At 58.0% G+C, this 19,482-nt stretch overlaps 1 protein-coding gene across 3 annotated transcripts in view; it reads right to left on the reverse strand.

The window, feature by feature from the left end:
* Nucleotides 1-19,482, reverse strand: part of KSR2 (kinase suppressor of ras 2) — a 59,305-nt gene that overhangs the window by 21,430 nt on the left and 18,393 nt on the right. For 2 of the 3 annotated variants that reach the window (XM_066978965.1, XM_066978966.1), the window contains exons 5-15: nucleotides 16,589-16,770; nucleotides 10,312-10,381; nucleotides 9,504-9,587; nucleotides 7,789-7,856; nucleotides 7,527-7,625; nucleotides 6,579-6,697; nucleotides 4,394-4,562; nucleotides 2,474-2,515; nucleotides 2,099-2,165; nucleotides 1,529-1,577; nucleotides 599-966 (exon numbers count right to left, since the gene is read on the reverse strand). In XM_066978965.1, the coding sequence (XP_066835066.1) occupies nucleotides 599-966; nucleotides 1,529-1,577; nucleotides 2,099-2,165; nucleotides 2,474-2,515; nucleotides 4,394-4,562; nucleotides 6,579-6,697; nucleotides 7,527-7,625; nucleotides 7,789-7,856; nucleotides 9,504-9,587; nucleotides 10,312-10,381; nucleotides 16,589-16,770 (1,317 nt within the window). The remainder of the gene's footprint in view (nucleotides 1-598; nucleotides 967-1,528; nucleotides 1,578-2,098; nucleotides 2,166-2,473; nucleotides 2,516-4,393; nucleotides 4,563-6,578; nucleotides 6,698-7,526; nucleotides 7,626-7,788; nucleotides 7,857-9,503; nucleotides 9,588-10,311; nucleotides 10,382-16,588; nucleotides 16,771-19,482) is intronic. The other variant, XM_066978967.1, reaches the window with a different exon arrangement.

The raw sequence follows: 19,482 nt of genomic DNA on the forward strand, positions 1-19,482 counted from the left end.
TCTGGGGGTACCACAGGGACAAATACATCAGGAAAGGAAGGAAACGCTCCAGGAGACCATGACTCATCTTGCAGGGGCTCGGGAGCAAGGAGTCCCCATGGACAAGCCCTTGGAGCACCAGCCCTCCTTGAGCGCGCCCAGATTCCCACACCTCCGCTGCCCTTCTGGCTGTACCGAGGACAATGTGGCGCAGCAGTTGCGCCCTGCTATGCCTGCAGATAGATTTCTGAGCCATTTCCACACCACCAGGCCACTCATGGGGCCTGCTGCCCCACTGCTTCACACCCTCCAGACCCCACCACTCACCCAGGCACCAGCCAGGGGACCACACAAAAACCCCTCCGGGACAGAAGCTGCCAAGACAGCACCATGCTGCTGGTTAAAACAAACCTCCCAGCTCCGTGTTTCCAGGAGATGAAACTGCCTGGCCCCACGCAGGAGGGATTTGCTGTCCCACAGCACGCGTCACAGGAGATGGAGGACATCCCTCCACTAGGACAAGGAGGACTAGCCTCCTGGCACCTTATCAAGAGGTATTGTTGGCCTTCAGGAGGGCTTTTTGGAAAGAAAACAACACGCATGAGATGCTGGGCCCTACCTGGTGATGATGGCGAGGTGCGGGGGGCTCATGCAGGCCCCCATGAAGAGCACCACGTTCTCGTGCCGCGTCTGTCGGTAGGCCATCACCTCCCGCTTGAAGGCCTTCAGCTGGTCCTCGTTGTCCCGCTCGATGTCGATGAGGCGGATGGCCACCTCCCCGTGCCAGCGGCCATGGAAGACCTGCCCGAAGCGGCCCTTGCCGATGAGCTCGCCGATCTCCAGCTGCTCGAAGGGGATGTCCCACTCCTGGAGGAAGATGCTGGTCTGGCTGGCCTTGCGGGGGAAGTTGCGGGCGGAGAGGAGCGAGAGGTTCATCTCCTCGAAGTCATCCTCCGACTCCTGCGCCTCCTCGGCGCCTTCCTCGTTCTGCAGGAGGGGACAGGGAGGGGACCGTGAGCGGGGACCGGTATCCGCCTGCCACCCTTGGGTGCTCAACGAGGCTGCACCACACAACACAACGCAAATTGGGGAACTGCTGCCAAGGGGATCCTCGCCCTGTGCCAAATTTTCAGTGCGTCTCATCAAATTTCACTGTATATAAAGATGAGGGCAGACACGAAGCCCATGAGGGACCCACACAGAGCCAGGTACTTCAAAATCACCGAGTCCAGCCATCAGCCTGCCCAGCCCCATCACCAAACCACGTCCCTCGGTGCCTGAGCAGGATTAGGTCTGGCTGTTAACTCGTTTATCTGCAGCTTTGCTGCAGAGATGCTAATCTCACCGGGTGCCTTGAAACATGCCTTGAAATGTCTGTAACATGGGTGCCCACAGAGCCCCAGACTGACCCAGACAGTTCTGTGCAATCATTTCTGGAGATGCACAGACAATAAAGGCATCAAAAGCCCAAATCCCCAAACTCTGGCTTAACCAACTTCAGTTTTGGGACTTTCCCTTTCACCCCACAAACAAAACCCAAGCAGCTCACCTCTGACGTGGGCTCCACTTCAATTTGAAGTAATGGATTTCCTTCCAGGCTGTTAAAAAAAAAAAAAAAAAAAACAACCGCGGTGTGAAAACAACGCTAGGTACGTCACTCTCACCCAAGGGATCAGTGAGGATAAGTGCTGGCTAATTAGCTTTGCTGCTAATTGGGGAGAGGCGGCCCTTCCCCACAAGTCGCAGCCATCCGAGGGGCTGACGGAGCACAGGAGGGCGATGGATGGGATCCATTGCTGAAGTCCCGGGGGGGGTTGGTGACAAGAAGCCCCCCCAGGACCTTGCAGCTTTGACCGTGTTGAAGCAGGGCTGGGGCAGGTATTTGTGGCACATTGAGGTGGTTTCTCAGATTTGACTTGTTTCTGACATCAGGACCTGGGGGGTGAAGGCCAACCCCATCCCAGAGGCAGGGCTGCATCAGCAGGAAGAAAGCGATGTAAAAAAACTCCCCGTCTCTGCCTCCTTGCAACCACTTTTCGTTCCCACATGCTCCTAGCACATAAACCCCTCACTGACACCATCCTCCCAAAAGGGCTCTTCTATAGGGCCCGGCACTCACATGGGGTTGGAGGTCACGGGGTGCAGGACCACCTGCGGGGCTCGGGTCGGCGTCTCAGGTACCACGTCTGGGGAGGAGAGAGCGCAGTGAGAGCCGGTGGGGTGCCCCTGGGGAGGCCAGCCCTCCCTCCAGCCCCCAAAAACCTTGGATCAGACCCGGGTGCAATTCTGGGGATAATCTGGGGCCGTCCAGCCCTGTAGTATCTTCATAGCGCTTGCGGTCCTGCAGCAATGTATGGGTTTGGGGGAGCATATTTGGGTTTGGGGGACCCAGCTCAACCTCCCTGCACGAGCCCAGCCATGCACCCACCCCCATGGGGACCCTCCCCTCTCCGAGAGGTGCAGCTCTGCACCCTGCCTCATAGGAGAGCCTTACCTGGGAAAATGAACTGCTGCTTGTACTTGTAGTAATGGGAGGCTGCAAAAGAGAGAGGGGGATAAACGCCAGCCAGGCAGGGCTGCGCCCAGTCCCCCACCACGAAACGCCAGCCCCGAGCCTGGTCCCTGCCCCACATCCCAGGGAGGACCCAATCCATCGCACACACGCTCCCTTGTTGGCTCCCTAAGCCCATCTGATGTGTGCAGAGGTATTTTTCCTCCTGTGCTTCCAGCGTACCCTCCGTACACACTTTTACTGTAAGCTCCACAGTGCTCGAGGGACGAGAGCCACCACGGTCGGGTTTGCTGTGTGTCAGCTCTTAAAACTTCACTCCTCCTTTTGCTGGCATCAGCAACCCCTTCACACCCGTAATTAACATCTGGGGAGTGCTGATGCTGCCTGTGGGATTCGGATGCCCAGTTTGCAAGTAAAAGCCCGCGGGTTTGAGCGGTGCGATCGGCCCGGCAGACACCAAGCGATGAATTTCCAGCTGCTTGCACCCGTTTTTGCCTGCTCCCGCCCATCAGCTCTGCAGCAGGACCCAAGCACACCTGAGCCAAGATCAAAGGAGACCCGGAGATAATTCTGGGCAAAAAAAGGTCACCGTGCTGCAACCCCCAAGCTCAAATCCTAATCCCCGAGATGTCCATCTTGGTGAGGCCGCTCTGAACTTCCCGCGTGGGAAGATGAAAGCGCGGTGAGCCCCGCTTTGTGTCCGACCAGATCCTCTTCACTGCAGGGCACAGGGCAGGGGGTGAGCCCCTCTGAGCTCTGTGGGGCTGATCCTGCCCCGCTTCATCCCCGCTGGCTCGATGCAAGCCCCAGCCCCCGGGTCAGGAGGTGCTGCTGCCAGCTGCAGGCTTCCTTCTGCAGTCTGCACTTCAAAGGACATGAAATAATGTCCTTGGGGGAGGTTTCTTCTCCAGAAATAAAGTGTGATGGGGGCACCAAATATTCTGGGGGACCCCAAGACCCCCGCGAGGACCAGGGCTCACTCAGGGAGTGGTTTGGGGATGTTTGGGGCCACACTCCTTGGACATCGGGACGCTTCAGCCCTAGAGGGTGGGAGCAGAAGAGGCTCTGCAGGTGGCACACATCCCCCCCATCTTCCTCCGCTGTCTTCCTCGTCCCCCCCAGCACCCTGCCCAGCCCCTGGCGTGCTCCATCCGGAGGGACCCAACCTCCTGGCTGCCCACCCAAAAGGGGTCATGGACCAAATGGGGTCACCAGCACCAGGCTGGCCACAAGTGTCTCAGAGTCTTGGAGCTGGGTCACAGCCGGGAGTCCCCCTTGTCACCCCTTTTTGGGACTGCTGGAGTGGGTGGGAGGGGAAAGTGGTGGCCATGGACAGCTGAGCCCCTGCATTTTGGGGCATTTAATGCACCTCCTGCATCCTGCAGCCACCAGGGACCAGCACCCTGTGACCATGTGTCCTTTTCCACCTTCCCTCTCGGTGGGACGAGCCATGTCAGATCCCCCCAGCACCAACAACTCCCCACGTGCACCCCGACCTGGCCCTGCAAACAGGAGGTGCATCGCCCCAAAGCACGGGGACGTCACCCCCAGGCACCCCAGCAGAGGGACAAGACCTTGTTTCCCACTGAGGCCACACACTGGGCACATGTTAAGGGGTGCCTGGAAAGGTTTTGGAGCCTCGAGCCTCGGAGGTTGCTCACAGAGGTCCTGCTTCAGAGCTGCTCAGGACCAGCCTGGATAAAGCCCTGTGCTCTGACCCTGCTTTGAGCAGCAGCTTGGACAAGAGACCCCCGAGGTCCCTCCCGAATTATCCAAAACTCATTTCTGCTGCTTCTTCCCCTTTCCCAGCCTGGAGCAGACCCTTACCCTGAGGACACCCGCAGCAGACCCCCACACATGTGCTGGGGGGGCAGATGTGGAGGTGGGGAGCACGGCACATACCTGGCAGGTTGAACTGCTTCTGCTGGCGCGGGCACTGCGGCGATGGGTGCAGCGGGGACGGCGGCGTGGCACTGGGCGGCAGCGGCGGGGCCGGCGAGGACGGCGTGGAGGAGGTGGTGGAGGACGGGTTGCTGCTGGAGTCCGGCTGGTAGGGCACCGGGATGTGGTCCTGCACGACACGGAGGGGGGAGAAGGAGAGGGGAGATGGTGAGAGCGGTGCTGGGCGGTGCCGCTGCACAGTGCTGCAGCGCAGAGGACGCCAGGTGACAAGTGGCAGTGACTCAAGTCTCCCTATTCCCATATTTTCAGGAGTCCTGGGGAACAACCAGAGCCCCAGCATGGCCAGGGGGGTGATTTCAGGCAGGATTGGAAGGACCAGCCAAGGCTCCTGCGGTCCAGGCAGCACCCGAACATCCCAAGACATCTCCCCGTGCCAGCTGACCTTGCCCTCCAATAATTGTTCCTAATCAAGGCAAGGACAAACGCGATGGGACACACTGGGATGGGTTATTCAGGGCCACCTGGGACAAAACAGGGCTGAGGACCTGAAGGATTTGAGTGTCTAGAGAGGAAAACTGGGGACAGAGTTCCCCACGTTGCCCACACCCATGCTGTCCAGCTTGGAGACACGTTGCAGGGTCTGATTTCCCCACTGGAGATGGGAGCTCCCCCTTGGCAAACCCCCCAGAAATCTGCACCAGCCTCCCAATTTTGTCCCATTTAATGAGGTTTTAAACGAGCTGGGCTTTCCAGGAAACCCACGTGCATTTTGTACAGTCCACCCTGACACACACGGCAGCCTTGGCTTGGCAAAATATTTTTTAAACCAACACCGAGCGCCAGGAACAATGAGATTTTAATGCTGTGCACAGAGAACAGGATATCTCTAAAGAAAAGCTTTTAGAAACACCAACAAAAGAAGGGGCCCTGATGGATAAAGCACGTTTATAGAGGACACTTTAATGGGAACGGGAGCACTCAGGTCACAGCCTGGGAGAAGCACGAGGACAATTTCCTAGTGGCTGCTGATCCAGCAGTCGCTATCGGTCCTCCTTAGAAAAGCCCCATTGCATCCTCAGAGCCGAGTACAGCTCGGCAATCTGCACATGCACATATTAGGACATACAGATATATGTATCAGCACGGGCATGAGTTTCATTTGTTGCTTTCAAAGCATGAGATAGGTCTACAAATATACAGCGTGCATCATTATGCCCTGCTTAGGGGAAAGCTACGACAGGAGCGCGGTGGCAGAAGGAGACTGGTGCTGCTGCCCTTCCTGTCCCAGCCCGTACCAGCGGGCTGAATCAGTTCCCCAGTGCCCTCTAATAAAATAAAAGAGCGTGGCAGCTACATGAAAAAAATCACTGGAAGGATCTGCGATAGAAAGAAAAATGCATCTGGGTTTCTTTTAGCTTCCCGCGGCAGCTCTGCAGCCTCCCCAGGTGCCACCGAAGCCATTTGCACCACGCCATAACCACAACAACAACAAGGCAGATAATTACTCTGAGGATCTCCTAAGAGCCTGGGGCGTAAAAACTCTAAATTTCCTTCAAAATAAACCCATGCTGGTTTATTGCGATTAATGTAGCGCAGAGAAAGCAGCCAGGTGCACTGCCCGCTCTGCCTCGACCGGCGAGGCCAGGGACACGAGCAGACTCTGGGCTTGTCTGACTTGGAGCAGTTTTCCTGAAGTTTCAGGCAGCAGCACATGGTTTTTGAGCCATTTGAAAGAAATAAGCTTGGAGGGTGCAGAATGCAGGGGGAAAGGTAGATGTGCCTAAAAACCCAAGGAGCCGCAGGAGAAGGAGATGCTCCACCCAGGGGAAACTCCACCGGTCTCCTCCTGCCCTAAGCACAGGGCACGTGAGCACGGGAATTTAATTAATTCTTTCCTTTAAGAATGACTTTCAAAGCTCCTGCATAGCAGAGGGGTTTGATGCTCCAGGGGAGGACACGGCCCTGGGCAAGTTGGGGATGGGGCTTCAGGGGTGATGGATGGACCCTGGGTGATGGACGGACCCAGGCAAGGGGCGGCCAAAGACCCAGCAAAAGCCACCGAAATTTTGATGATTCCCCTCTTGGGAGCACAGGAGGGGTCTGGGGCATTGAGGTAGGAGCAGAACCTCGGTGGCTGCCGGGCAGGGGTCTGGGCAGGGGTCGGGGACCACGCCACGCTGCTCACCTTGTTGAGCTTGTTGGTTTTGGGGAGCGTCTGGCTGACGTGCAGGTCCGAATACCTGGGGGGCTTCCGCAGGGGGTTGTTGATATCGCAGGGCACCGACTCTGTCCGGACTAACCTCGCTGCGGGGAGAGGGGACAGGGGGGACAGGGGTGGAGGGGGGGAAAGAGAGAAAGAGGGAGGCTGTAAAGGCGCACGTCGGAGAGCATCAGCAGCCGCCAGGAGCCCGGGGCTTCGGCCAGCACGAGCGTTTTCCCACCCAGTGCCACCATCCTCTTCCTCGCAGCAGGCCGAGGAGCCGGCTCAGAGCCTCCCACACGCAGCAGGGACGTTTTAGGAACATTTGGGGGGGGGTTAATTCATTAATGCTGAACACCGGCTGCAGGGGCTGCCCCCAAGCCACATCACTCCTTGCTCCTGCCCTAAAACGTGCAGCAGGCAGTGCCGGCAATTTCTCGGCCCGCAGCCGTGACCCCAATTTCTGGGAGTCGCCCACCGCCGAGCCCTGGTGCCACCAGCGCAATGCGTTTCCCTGGTATGGAACTGCTGAGCAGGCTTTTGGTGATCGGGTGGTGTTTAGCGCACACGAGCAGCCTTATTAGCTCAAAATTAAACTCAGAGCTGGAATTGGCTTTGAAAGCATTTCCCCTAAGTGATCTCAGCCCTTCGTCCTCCGCCGTCGGAGCACTCGGCCAAAAACTGGAAGAAAAGAGGTGGGAAGCGGCGCCCATCTTCCAGCTGCGAGATCTCCCTTTCCAGGCTTGCAAAAGTGCCCAAATTTCCAAATTTCTCTGTATTTCCAATGGATTCTCAGGGCAGGCAGCTCCGGAAACACCAGGAGAGCATCCGGAGGGGCACGGCCGGGACCCCCATGCACCGAGAGCCGCGGTGGGTCCGGGTGCCACGCGTGCGCCCTGAGTTAGCGAAAGGCTAAAACCTGTTGGCACTTACCCCGTGCGGTGGGGAATCTGAAAAGAAAAGGTGGCAGGGGGAGGGTGGGTGGAAGCGGTTTGCAATGCAAATCTGCCTCGCCCCGCACGGCTCGTCTCCCTACAAGCGGAAAAGACGGTCGGTAAAATTTTCACAGAGCGCCCAAAGCGGTTTCGGGAGCCTCGGGTCGAGGGCTCGGGCTCCCGAAAGTCGCCCGGGGGCTTCTGAAAGTTTTACCTGGAGGCAGCATCCCGGGAGGCAGAAGCGGAAGAAAGGCCCTTACCTCCGCGGTGGATGATCAGCAGGTGGCACGGAGGGGCCTCTTTGGTGCATTTGTTGTGGCACTTGAGCCTAAAGGGGGGGGACACGGAGAAAACCGTAAGGAACGGGGACGGACGCGGCCCCGGCGCATCGCCGTGTGCCCGGGGCCACGCAACGGTCCTCTGGGAAAAGCCTCCCTCCCTGCTCCTGCAACCCCAAATTGTAATTTCTGACTTTTAACCAAAGTAACAGGAGCGTTTGTGGGACTTTTGGTGAATATTCTGCAATATTCTGGGGCATGGAGCCCACGGAGGGCTGCACCCCGCGGGCAGGCACATAGGCATCAGCAGGCTCCCACCCCAAAATGTTCCTGTTTGTTCCCAATTAGGGATGGGAAAGAGTCCGGAGCCTGTGGATGGGGAGAGCCAGGGGAAAAGGGAAAAAAAAAATAAAACACAGGAAAGAATTCAAAAACCAAGGGCAAAGGAGGAAAAAACGGCGGCAGCTACAAGTCAATGAGCTGGGTAATGAAAATTCAGGAGTCTTGCATGTTGGCTTTTATTACAAAGCCATTCCTAGAGGGAAAGGTAGAGATTAATTCAGTAGTTGAGGCTTGGGGGTTTTTTTGCTCTGTTTGTTTGGTTTACCTGCATTTCCCCTCCCCCTCGTTTGGGTAGGGGAACATAGCACGGGGCCAAGCAGCTACGGCAAAGTCAGCAAACACAAATATTTTGTGTCCATCCCAAGTTTTTAAAATACTTGGGATTCATTTGCTCTTTTCTGAGCAAACACAGGAAGCAGGAGCAGGACAGATCCTGGCCGTTTTTCAGCCCTTGTACACACAGGGGGAAAGGGGAAGAGCTCCCAAGGGAACAGGGTGATGCGTGCAGGAGGTGGCTCAAGTGAAAAATAAGCTGAAGAATCACCACTTAAAAAAAAAAGAAAAAAAAAAGTGTTTTTTAATGTTATCACTTCCAGAAAACCTCCACCACCACCCAGAACTGCACAATAGCTCCGCATTCCTTGCCCGGGTTTAAATCCCACTTTGCTAACTCATCAGCATTTAATCAACGGCCCCAGCGATCGTTATCGCTTGATAGCCCCAGCTAACTCAGTTACCAGCAGACAATCAGCAAATTCCCAGCACTGATCCCTAGCAGAGGCAATTGCGCCTCCAGAAGCAGTTTCACTAAGTGCTGATGCCTGCACAATACCGAGCAGGAGACGGGCGACCCTGGATTTTAAGTGGCATTACCATCCTCCTCGCTGTCTTTTCCCAGCCTTGCCCAAAAAATGGAAATGGACCCTCCGCCGCCGTCCCTCTCCTTTGCAAAGCATCTTAATTGGGCTCGTGGGTGGGCTGGCTGCTTGCCACCACGTGCCTGCCAGGAACTAGAAGGCCCTGCGACTTTCGCTGGGGAATAAAAGGAAGGATTTGGGCCAAAGCTGGGCGCGAAGCCCCCGTGCTGCCTGCAGGTGCACAGCTCCGCACGGCGCCCTGCCAGGCGAGCAGCCCCGGTGGGCAGCAGCCTCCCCAAGGACCTGCTCCCCTCCCTTCATGCAGACCTGACCTGGCCTCAGCCCTGTTTTGGGGCTTTTTTCACCCAATCCCATGTCTCGTCAAGGCTTCCTACAAGGTGGCGGGGTGCTGGCTGCTCTCCCCGTGCCCGAGCCCCTGCCCGGCTCCACCACCAAAGCCCTCGTGATGCCCCAGGAGCTGCACGCGGAGCTCCGTACTTGCAGTTTTTGCACTTCAAGCCAAACAACATTCCTTTCCCGCAGACGGTGCAGGTCTGAGACATCCAGTACTTGGTGGAAAACCTGCAGGGAGAAAGGCAGAGGGTGGCTGGGGCCGGGCACAGTGGCACTGCCCTGTCCAAGCACCCTCCTCCAGCACCAGCACCTCCAGGAGTCTGCCAAGCCGTGATTTATCCCTCCTGTGCTGCACTCAGTGCTGCTACAGATGAGAGGCATCACTCTAAGGATGCCAAAACACCTCTCTAAGTCTCCCTCTGGTTCATGCAGGCTGCTCCAAAGGAGGTCCGAGCAAGCCACCGAGAAGGACTCCTTGCAGCTCCCCAGCTTTGCCCACCCAATGTTGAATCCAGGGCTCCAAAAATTCCCCCTTGCCCCAGGGCTCGGCTTCCCAGCCCGCACTGAACAGCAGCCCCGAGGCAATTTCCCGTGTTTCACCTTCCTGCCGCAGGTACAGAAGGGCAATAAACCAGAGATAGGAAATTTGCCGAAGGTTGGCAGGGTCGCGGGTAATACATGGCTTTTATTGATAGCGGCTGGAGCCTTATCTAACGCAAATCAGAGCTGAAATGGAATTTAAATGGGCTGCTAGGACAGCACAGCCAAGCATGGGAAACTGGGAATCCAACACAGAGCCCCCGTCCCGGACAAGAGGAGGAAAAGGGGAGGCTCATCGCATCCCATGCGCTTTGCTGAGGCTGCTGCGTGTCCCCACGGGGCACAAGGAGAGGCCAAGGATGGCTCCGGCATCCCCAGCGCTTGCTCCCATCCCACACCAGGGCCAGCGTACCTGTGCTTTATGGAGTTTCCCAGGTCTCGTCGGGGGATCTGTGGGGACCAGCGAGGCACTGACAGCGTGTCTGCAGGGGACGAGACAAGGAAACCACCGGGGTTAACAGAGGAGAAAGCCAGAGGTGACATTTTCATGGGGGGAGCAGAGGACGCACCCAAAAACGAGGTTTTGCCAAACTTTTCGCTTGGAGACACCCCGGTAGTCCCCATTTTTCCAAAGGAAGACACATCGAGATTTGGGTCTGGGGGGGATCGGGGTGCGCTGCCCCTCCGGCTGCCCCCACCACCTGGTTTGGGGCAGGAGGGGGGTGGGAGCCCCTGCACCCCCCTGTGCACACGTGGGTGTGCGAAAGCTGCCGGAGCCACTTAGCAGTTTCCAAACAAGAAAAGGGAAAACGAAGCATAAATGGCAGCGGCGCCGTTTATTAATAAGACATCACGTCTTGGGGTTGCATTTCTGGCTGAACAAAAAGCCGAGCGTCAGCCGCTTGCAAGCCAATTTAACTCTTATTCAAGCTGATGATTAAAAAGAGAAAGCAGCCTCCGTATGCTTCTTCTGGGGGAAAAGGAAGGAGAAAGGGCAACGGGACCTTGGCTGGGTGAGGAAAACGAGGTTTGGGGATTCGGAGGCTGGGTGTTCAACGAGGGGTTCACCAGGGGCCTGCACGAAGCGAGCCAGCCCCAGCTGCAGCGCCGGCCGTTTGCTTGGCGTGCCAGCAAATCCCTGGCTAAACACACTTCCAATATCCCCCCTACGAGCGGGGAGAGCCGCTGTTTGCTTTAATATCCCATTTTAATAATTGCGCTCTGGCTGAAGGTTACATTTCCATGCCTGTGCCCACCGCCGCTGCGGCTGGAGCCCGAGCATCCCCAAAAACAGCCCAGCACCGGCAGCATCCCCAGCACAGCTTCTCCAGCCCCGACAGACCCTAAAGCACGGTCAGCAATTAAGATGTTTGAGGACTACAAAGCCAATTAAGGTAATTGCTGCCCGTGTTTTATACCGGTGGCACTCGTGCTTCTCCCGCATCAGCGCTCCCCAACCCCAGCACCATCCCTCCTGCTGCCCCTACACCCACAACCTACAGGGAATGGACAGATTTTGGGGACCGCCCTCCAAGCCCAGGGCTGGTGCGGGAAGCAGTCAGACCGCTCCGCACCCAGTCCTGCAGCACCAAGCTCTATTCTCCCCTAAATGCCATTTTCTCATCTGTAAATCACATTAAACAAATAAAATCCACCACCCCCCCCCCAACCGGTCCTTGATGAACCAAACAGGCAAGAACAGCTCCTCTCCCCGAATTAAATTACAACCTCCGCTTCAGCATCCACAATTTATTTCCACTAACTTTCAGCTGGCCTCAATTAAATCCTGCCATCCCGGGGAGGGGGAGAGGGGCGAGGCAGAAAGCTGGCCGAGGCTTTTAATTACTTTCTAAATGTGCTCGCTGCAAAATTTATTAAAGTGTATCGGGGATTTTAACCTCCGAACAAAAATGAGACCGACGTGATTCACAGTTAATTATTTCCATTACGGGGGACGACACACGCAAAGCAGAGGCCTCCAACAATAGGGCTGCTGTTTGCGGGGTCGGGACGCGCCGAGCAGCGCGCAGGAGGGCAGGGGGAGCACCCCGTTGCCGCCCCAAGGATTTGGGGGCTTTTCAAGTTAATTGGCAATTCTCCCTTTTAACTTGTGAGTTGAGTTGTGCAGCTAGGGGAACAGCTTTTTCTTTTTTCCCATGGGTGATATTAATCGAGGGTTATGCCCAAAGGGAAGGCAGGGATGCTTCCATGCAGGCAGCGGCATCCTCCCAGCATGGCACAAATAATCCCATCAAAACCCCAAAATCACCAGGATGAGGGGCAATTGCAAGACAAAGCCTCGTGGCCACGGGATGGGAGCAGCATGTCGCACCGCCACAAAGGGGATGAGCCGCTTTTGGGGTAGATTCCTGCTGGTTTGGCACTGCTCGCGCCCCTTTCGCAGTGGGCATCTCCAAGCACCTGCGCTGCGCCCCAGCTGCACCAGGGAGATTTTGTTTGCCCGGTGAGAGGAGAGGGCAGGGAAGAGCTGGCTGCAGGGATGCCAAGAGCCCAGCAGGGACTTCGCCGTGACACCCTGCCCCTGCATTTTGGCAGCATGGAGCCTCATCGCCAAAACCAAGCTGCCCTGTGACCATTAGCATCTCCTCACCTCCCCTGCCCCGCCATCATTCATTGCTACACCACCTGCAGCCTCACTCATGGCCTGAAAATCAGAGCTCTGTAACCATAATTCTCCTTGCACCAGTGCACGAGGACAGTTTTAGGGTGGCGTTTTATCCCCCTCTCCTCCCAGGTGCATGGGGTTGATTTCAGAGGATGACAGAGCGGGGACCCCTCCGTCCCCACATCCCCCATCGCCTGCTGGAGTCGCTGCCCCCGGGATGCAAACCCCTCCTCGTGGAGCATCACCGCCCCCCCGGATGGTGGGTACCAGCACTGTCCCACCCCAAAACCACCCCAAAACCTCTGTGCTTTCACCACCGCCACCGCATCGTACTCGCAAGCGGCTCCTCGCTCGGCACGGCGCGCTTTATCCCCGACCGACAGCCTGCGCTTGACGGGGATCAAATGTGCCAAGAGACGTCGGGGGGGGGGGGACGGTGACAGCCGCGTCCGGTGCAGCAATGACAGCGGGGACAGGAGCGAGGAGCCCCTGTCACCTCGCGGCGGTGACAGGCGGCGGTGACGGGTCCCTGAGTGGCACCCGTGCGCGGCGCAGGTGACGGGGCCGGGATGCGGGTGACGGGGCTGTGACGCCCCCCTGGCCCCGGCAGCCCCCACCCGCTGCAGGAGGAGGATGCCTGAGCGATGCTTTGCACGGAGAAGGGCAGATGGAGCTTCCCTGTGTCCTTTATTTGGGGTTTCCCCCCTCCCCGGGGACAGATGGTGCCCCAGGGCTCAGCATCGCCCTTGCTAAACGTGCTGGGAGCACCGCACAGGGATGGGGTGCGCTGAGCTCGGCCACAGGTGGGACTGTTTTGGCACGCTGTCTGCCTTACCCCCCTCCTGGCACCCCTCTGGATGCCTGGAGAATTTGGGTGAATTTGTTGTCAATCATGGTGGCAGCCCAACAAGCAAAGCCTCCCTCCCGGTACTGCAAACAGCACGGGGCTGTTTTCGCAACACGAGCGGGAGGGATAAGATGGATGGAAGGGGACAAGGAAGGTGGCTTTGCTAGGGCTGAGATACCGGGGGGAGGGATAAGGGGCCTTCTTCTCCCCCAGGAAACCATGTGCCAAAAACAGGACATTTCTGCCCATAGTGATGGGGGATGCTGGCAGAGGTCACTGCCCGCACGGAGCCGAGCCAAGCTCACCAGCAAACTGCTCCACGGCAAAGGGTCTGGGGGCACCCGAGGGTGCAAATCCCCTCTGCAAGGCACCTCCGCACCTTGTGCTGGTTGGTTTTGAGGCCAAAAGAGGATGCGACATCTCCCCAAAGAGCAAAGGAAGGTGCAGCGATGCTCAGAGCAGCATCCCTAGCAGCTTTCCCCACGCAACGTGGACTCTGCAGAATTTGGGCTAAAAAGGGGTTCAGCCCCCCTTCTCCACTAGAGCACACAGGGTGGAAATGTGTCAGGGTGGCCACACCTGGGAGCAGGCAGCAGCAACCCGCGTCCCTACGGGATCACGCTGCGCTGCGCCATGGCGCGGGGACGTCCCCGCTGCAGCTGGAAGGAGGCTCCACGATCCCGCGGGCCAAGACGAAACCTCGGCTCATCAAAAGCAGCCGAGGAGAACAAGGCAGAGCTATTTCCAGAGCGTCTCTGCTAGGGAAACAGAAGTCACTTCATCATAACGGCAGTTCCTCTTTGCGGCGTGACAATCCTATTTATACAGCCGGAACGTCGCCTTCAGTCACTTCACTGGCTCAAATGCCTCCGCTGGGATTTTTCTCCCCATTCAGAGCCTACAGAGGCTGTTCAGAGGGTAGGAAATGCTACGAGGGGAAGACTTGGAGGGGCCGCTGCTCAAAGCTTCACGTACCAAGGGATGCTCCGTGCTCCCAGGCTAGGGAAGAGCCTCTGCTGTGCGCCGTACATTCAGCAAGGTGCCTGCACGTGGAGGCATCGCAGGCAGCCTGGGCTTGCTGGGGGCTGACGATGGGGTTTTCCCTCCTGGGACGTGCAGGGTGTTGGGTCGCGTTGGGTTGTACCGGGTGCTCCTTTCATTCTGCAGGGTCAGACAGCAGCTGGAGAAGGGCAGCAGTGAGGATGGTCCCTGCACACCAAGAGCCACGTCCCCAGGTCCTCAGTGTCCCCCTGGCCACCAAGCCCAGGTGTGGGAGGGCGCCTGGTCCCCGGGCACCAGCAGCTTTATCTCCCGCAGCATCTCCAGCGAGGGGCCGCGCTCCCAGCAGTCCCCTGCCACTCCCTTCCCCTGCCTTCAGCACCGCGTTGGTGTCCTGAAGATGCTGGAAATATTAAGAATAAATGCACCTGCAAGTGGCTCTTGCCAGGTCAGGACACCCGGCTAACAGAGGTGCTGTTAGGAGGGTCTGCAGCCATCAGGCTTTAGGATAAATAGGAGATCCATCCTGACCCGTGGGTGCTCCCAGCAAAGCCACAGGGTGGTGGCTCCTAAATGAGCTTGGCTCAAGGGCAGGCATGGGGCCGGGGTGCTCCTTGGGGACCACGAGGTGCACGAGCACAAGGGGGAAGCTCCTGCACCTCGGCACGGGGCGAGCCGCAGGGACATTTACTCCTCCCCAGAAATAAACGGGCTTCTGCGCCGCTCGCCGTAACTCATCTTCTTGCCGCGACGTAACGAGCCTTGGCTTCAAGCTCCATTAAGCCCCAGCAAATCATCGCCCCTCAGTGCAGCCAGCACCATGCTCAGCACCCGCTGGCCCGTGCAGGATGCTCCTGCTTATTTTTCCTTTCATCGCGTTTCCCCGCAGCCTGCTCGGCGCCCAGGACCGAGGGCTGATGAATGCACGGACGCTGCTCCTGCAAGGATCTCGCTCTGTAGCTGATGCTAAAACCTCTCAACAGGGATCATCCTCTCTCCACGGCTCACTTCTAGCTCCAGAAACAAACATTCACGGCAGCCAAGGAAGTCAGAGGGCCAAGGGGAGGGAAATGCGAGAGGACACCTCTCCGGCAGCGCTAGTCGTTTGCTAGTCCATCACTTTTCATTGTCTCACGCTCCTGCTCTGCCACATTACTTCAGGTTATCACGCCACGGGACGTAATCCCACGCTGATGCATGAGGGAGCCTAATGCAACCAGACACATCAGCGGTTTGCTGAGAACGGGCTTTATTTCTTGGTTTCTGGTCCGCTACTCCCCGTCGGTCCGGGCTGCAAGTCGAGCTCAGCCGGTGCTGCGGGGGGAAGAGCGATGCAAAAATACCCTCGCCCCAGGCCAATCTGCTGGCCATGCCAGCCCGAGTCAGGTAGCCGGGCATCTCTCTGGAAATAGCAGCGCCTGCCCTCGGAGCTGCTGCCAGGTCCCATTGTCCCCAGAGCCCGAGAAGCGGGAGCGGCGGGACGCCAGGCGCAGCTCGGTGACTCTTCTGTGCTGCCAAACAGCAGCTGATGGGGGCGAAAAAAGAAAGCAAGAAGTGGAACTAGATGATCTTTTAGCCTCTTTCCAACCCAAATAGTTCAGTGACTCCGTGAAATGACGAGGTCTTTGCTGGCAGGGTGCTGGGTGAAGCAGGGGCCCTGCGATAGCGGCACAGGGCAAGGAGCGAACCCACAGGAGCTTTGGGGCTGAGCATCACACCTGGATCCTAAAAGCTTCAGGTCCTACAGAAGGCACCGGGATGTGAGCATCAGGCTGCCCCTCCTGGCCAGCAACACGCTGGCTCAGCTCCTCAGACCAAACCCCCCAAAAGCACCTCCAGGAACGAGGGCGAGCAGCCCCCTGCAGCCCCCAAGGCAGGATCTGGGCCGGCTGCCACGATCCAGCACCATGGGGCTTGCAGCAGGCTCAGCACCTCGCACAAAGGCAAAACCACGGCTGCGATCACAAAGGATCCCTTGAGAAACACCCACCAGCAGTAAAAGGCATCACCACCGACCCATCCAGCACGGGGAAAGCTCATGGATTTCCCACCTCCAAGCAGCCAATCTCCTGCACTCGTTACAATACCATAAATCCATTTGCACATCTCCCCACCCCTTACCGGTGCTTTTGCACCTACCCAGAGTTACGTCCTCCAGTTTGCAGGTTTTGCACGGCACACCCGCGTGCCTGCCGGCAGTGCCGCGCCGGGACTTACTTGCTGAGAAGGTGGCGTCGGTGTGGACGGGAGGCGTGGAGGGGAGGAACGGCGGGTACCCCACGAAGAAGGACCGCAGGGAGCGCTCGGAGAGCAGCGGGGAGCGCTGCGAGGGGATGTTCTCACAGCTGCCCACGCTGTTGTGGATCTTGAGGTTCAAGGGCTTGTTCTTCTTCTTTACCCTGGGAGAGAAAGGAGAGTGAGGGGCAAGGGACCTGGGGGGGTTTGCTCGCACGATGCTCCCCAGGGAGTGATGTTCACCCAGCAAGACGCTGCACTGCCCCATAAATCTAGCGATAATTAGACCCACATCCCTGGGAGAAGTCTCAATCCCTCCCGGACATCCAAAAAATAAAGGGAATTTTCATGAAGTGTTAAGAACACGCTGCACTGGAGAGCTCTGCCACCCACAAAGCCTGGCTGGGAAGGGTCGGCTGGTCCCAAAGTGCCTTCGGTCCCAAAAGTGTCCCTGAAGCCCTCGTTGGCCCAGCAGCTCCCATCCCCATCACATTGCAATAGCAAAAGGTGGAGAGCAGCACCGGCTGCTGTGCCCAGAGCGGCTTCTGGGAAAGACAGCTCAGCCCCTGTGGAGGATTTGGGGCAGAAAGACCCTTTTTGAGCAACAGCCCTTGGTGATCATGGTCCAGCTGTGGACAAGGGACCTCCTGCGCTCCCAGCATCACAGTGCCTGTACCGATGGTACAGTTAGCATCGACATGCAGCTGAATTTCATCCTCTTATTCAGTCTGCTGCCTTTGATTCCTGGCCACATCGTTATCATTTTAATTAGACTAAAACCAATGTGGGAGCAGAACGAATCGTGGCACCTCTGCAACAGCAACAGCTGGGCGCATCCAGCCGCAGCCCAGGAGGGAAACCCACAGCAGCTGGCCCCAGAGCTAAACCAAGCGCCGTGCAATGCCAAGAAATGCTGTGCCATGCCATGCTTTGCTGTGCAATGCCAAGAAGTGCTGTTCCATGCCATGCCATGCCGTGCTATATCACTAAAATGCTGTGCCATGCCGTGCCGTGCCATGCCATCCCACGCCACGCTGCGCTATGCTGCAAGCCCTGCTGCAGCAGAGGACAGGACAGCATAAACCCCAGCACTGCTCTCTCCAGAAACTTTCCTCTTCGTGCCCATCAGCTGCTGCCCTGCGAGCACCTGCACGCCCCAGGCCCCGCTCTGCCCCTGCTCCAGCAGCGCTGACCGAAGCTGCCCCCCCGGCCGCGCATCCCCCTGCGCAGCACCCGGGCATCTGGCCCTGCCAATTGGTAGGAAATGACCACGCTGCGCTCGCCAGCCCGCGTTAGCATCTGAAAATTAACCCGCCCTCTAATAAGCTAATTGTTTCCTTGCACAGGAAAAGCTGCTGCTGCTTTTAGGGTCTCTATAATGACTTCTTTGGGCGCACCGCGCGCACGACTGCTGCAGTGATGCAATGCACCAGCGGTCAGTGCTGGCCATGCCCTGCACCGATCCTGACCCTAAAACCCCATCCCTTAAAGCAAATCCACAAAGCACCAATGTCAGAGCCGGTCTGACCCCTGCACCTGATCCCACCCAACCTTCCCATGCGGACCCAGAGGTCCAAGCACCACCGGTGCGGCTCTCCCCGAGCCCCCCTGCGCTCGGCCCAAAGAGCTTCCTGCAGCACGGTGATTAGCCACTAATCTCATTTTTTTCCACCCATAAATCAGTTCCAGACCAAATATTTACCGAGAGCATCATTTCCTCGCCAAGCAGGGCTGGTGACAGCTCTCATTATTAGGAAGGATGAGTGATTTTGGACAGAGAGAGATTTTTCCTCTCTCCCTGCTTCTTCAGAAGGAAGAATAATAAATACACGCAAAATCCTTGACCCCGCACGGAGACCCACGAGGGTCCTGCCCCACTGGATGGGCCACAGCCTCGGTCCTCTTCCCCAACCCAAAAAAGGGGGTTGGGGAGCAAAGGCTTGCTGCCACCATGGAGAGGAATGAGGTGCTGTGGGAGCTGGGTGCTGCAGCAGGAGCATCCTCACAGGGATGTTCACAGGGACAAGTTTCCCCTGTGGGTGCTGCTGTGCCCCCCCACAAGCACCCCAGCACTGGGGACAGCACAGTCCTGGCCATTAGGGACCCCCACAGCGCCCCTGGGTGCTGGGGGACAGGTTTGTAGGACAGAGCAGGAGGCAGCACAGTGCACGGCCACCCCATCCTCCTGGGGAAGGCGGCGAGGGGGGTGGCACGAACCCCTGGCACCCCGAGAAGAAGCGTGGTTCCTCTGCTTCCCCACCACCTCCTCCTGGCCCCTCAGGGCTGGCCGAGCTGGGGAGGTGACAGCTTGACAGCCGCAGACAGACCGACACAGACAGACCGACCTTTGCGGGTCAGCCACGCCGTGCCAAGGATACGGAGCAGCTCCTTTCTGGCTGTGACTTGTTTACCCTAAACACCCTTCCCTGCCAGGGGAGATGCTGAGATCCCGCTCATCCTGATACCAGGCACGGGGTGAGGGTGGCTGACCCCAAACCGACCCCACAGGAGGGGTAAGAGACCCCTGAAGCCACCTCCACCCTCCTGGGGACGTGGCCCCCAGGTCCCTTTTGGGGCTGCACGTGCCAAACTGGAGCGCCCTTGCTGCCAGGGCTCGGACCCCGATGCTGGTGCAAAGCAGGGTGCAGGATGCGGCCACCTTTAGGGACAGCCCCTACGGAGGAGGTGTACGGCTCCTGGGATAAGAGCCCGGTGATTATAGGGCCGTGCTGCTGGAGGAGCAAACGCGGCGTGACGGGAAGCGCGGCGGAGGCTATTTAGACAGCAGCGATAGCGCCCGGCCCGCGGCCGTCACACCATGAGGACGCTTGTCCTCCGGTCACAGCTGGACAGCCTCCGAAATGAGACTCGACCCG

Source organism: Anser cygnoides, chromosome 17, assembly GCF_040182565.1.
Source record: "Anser cygnoides isolate HZ-2024a breed goose chromosome 17, Taihu_goose_T2T_genome, whole genome shotgun sequence".
In the NCBI taxonomy this organism is placed as follows: domain Eukaryota; kingdom Metazoa; phylum Chordata; class Aves; order Anseriformes; family Anatidae; genus Anser; species Anser cygnoides.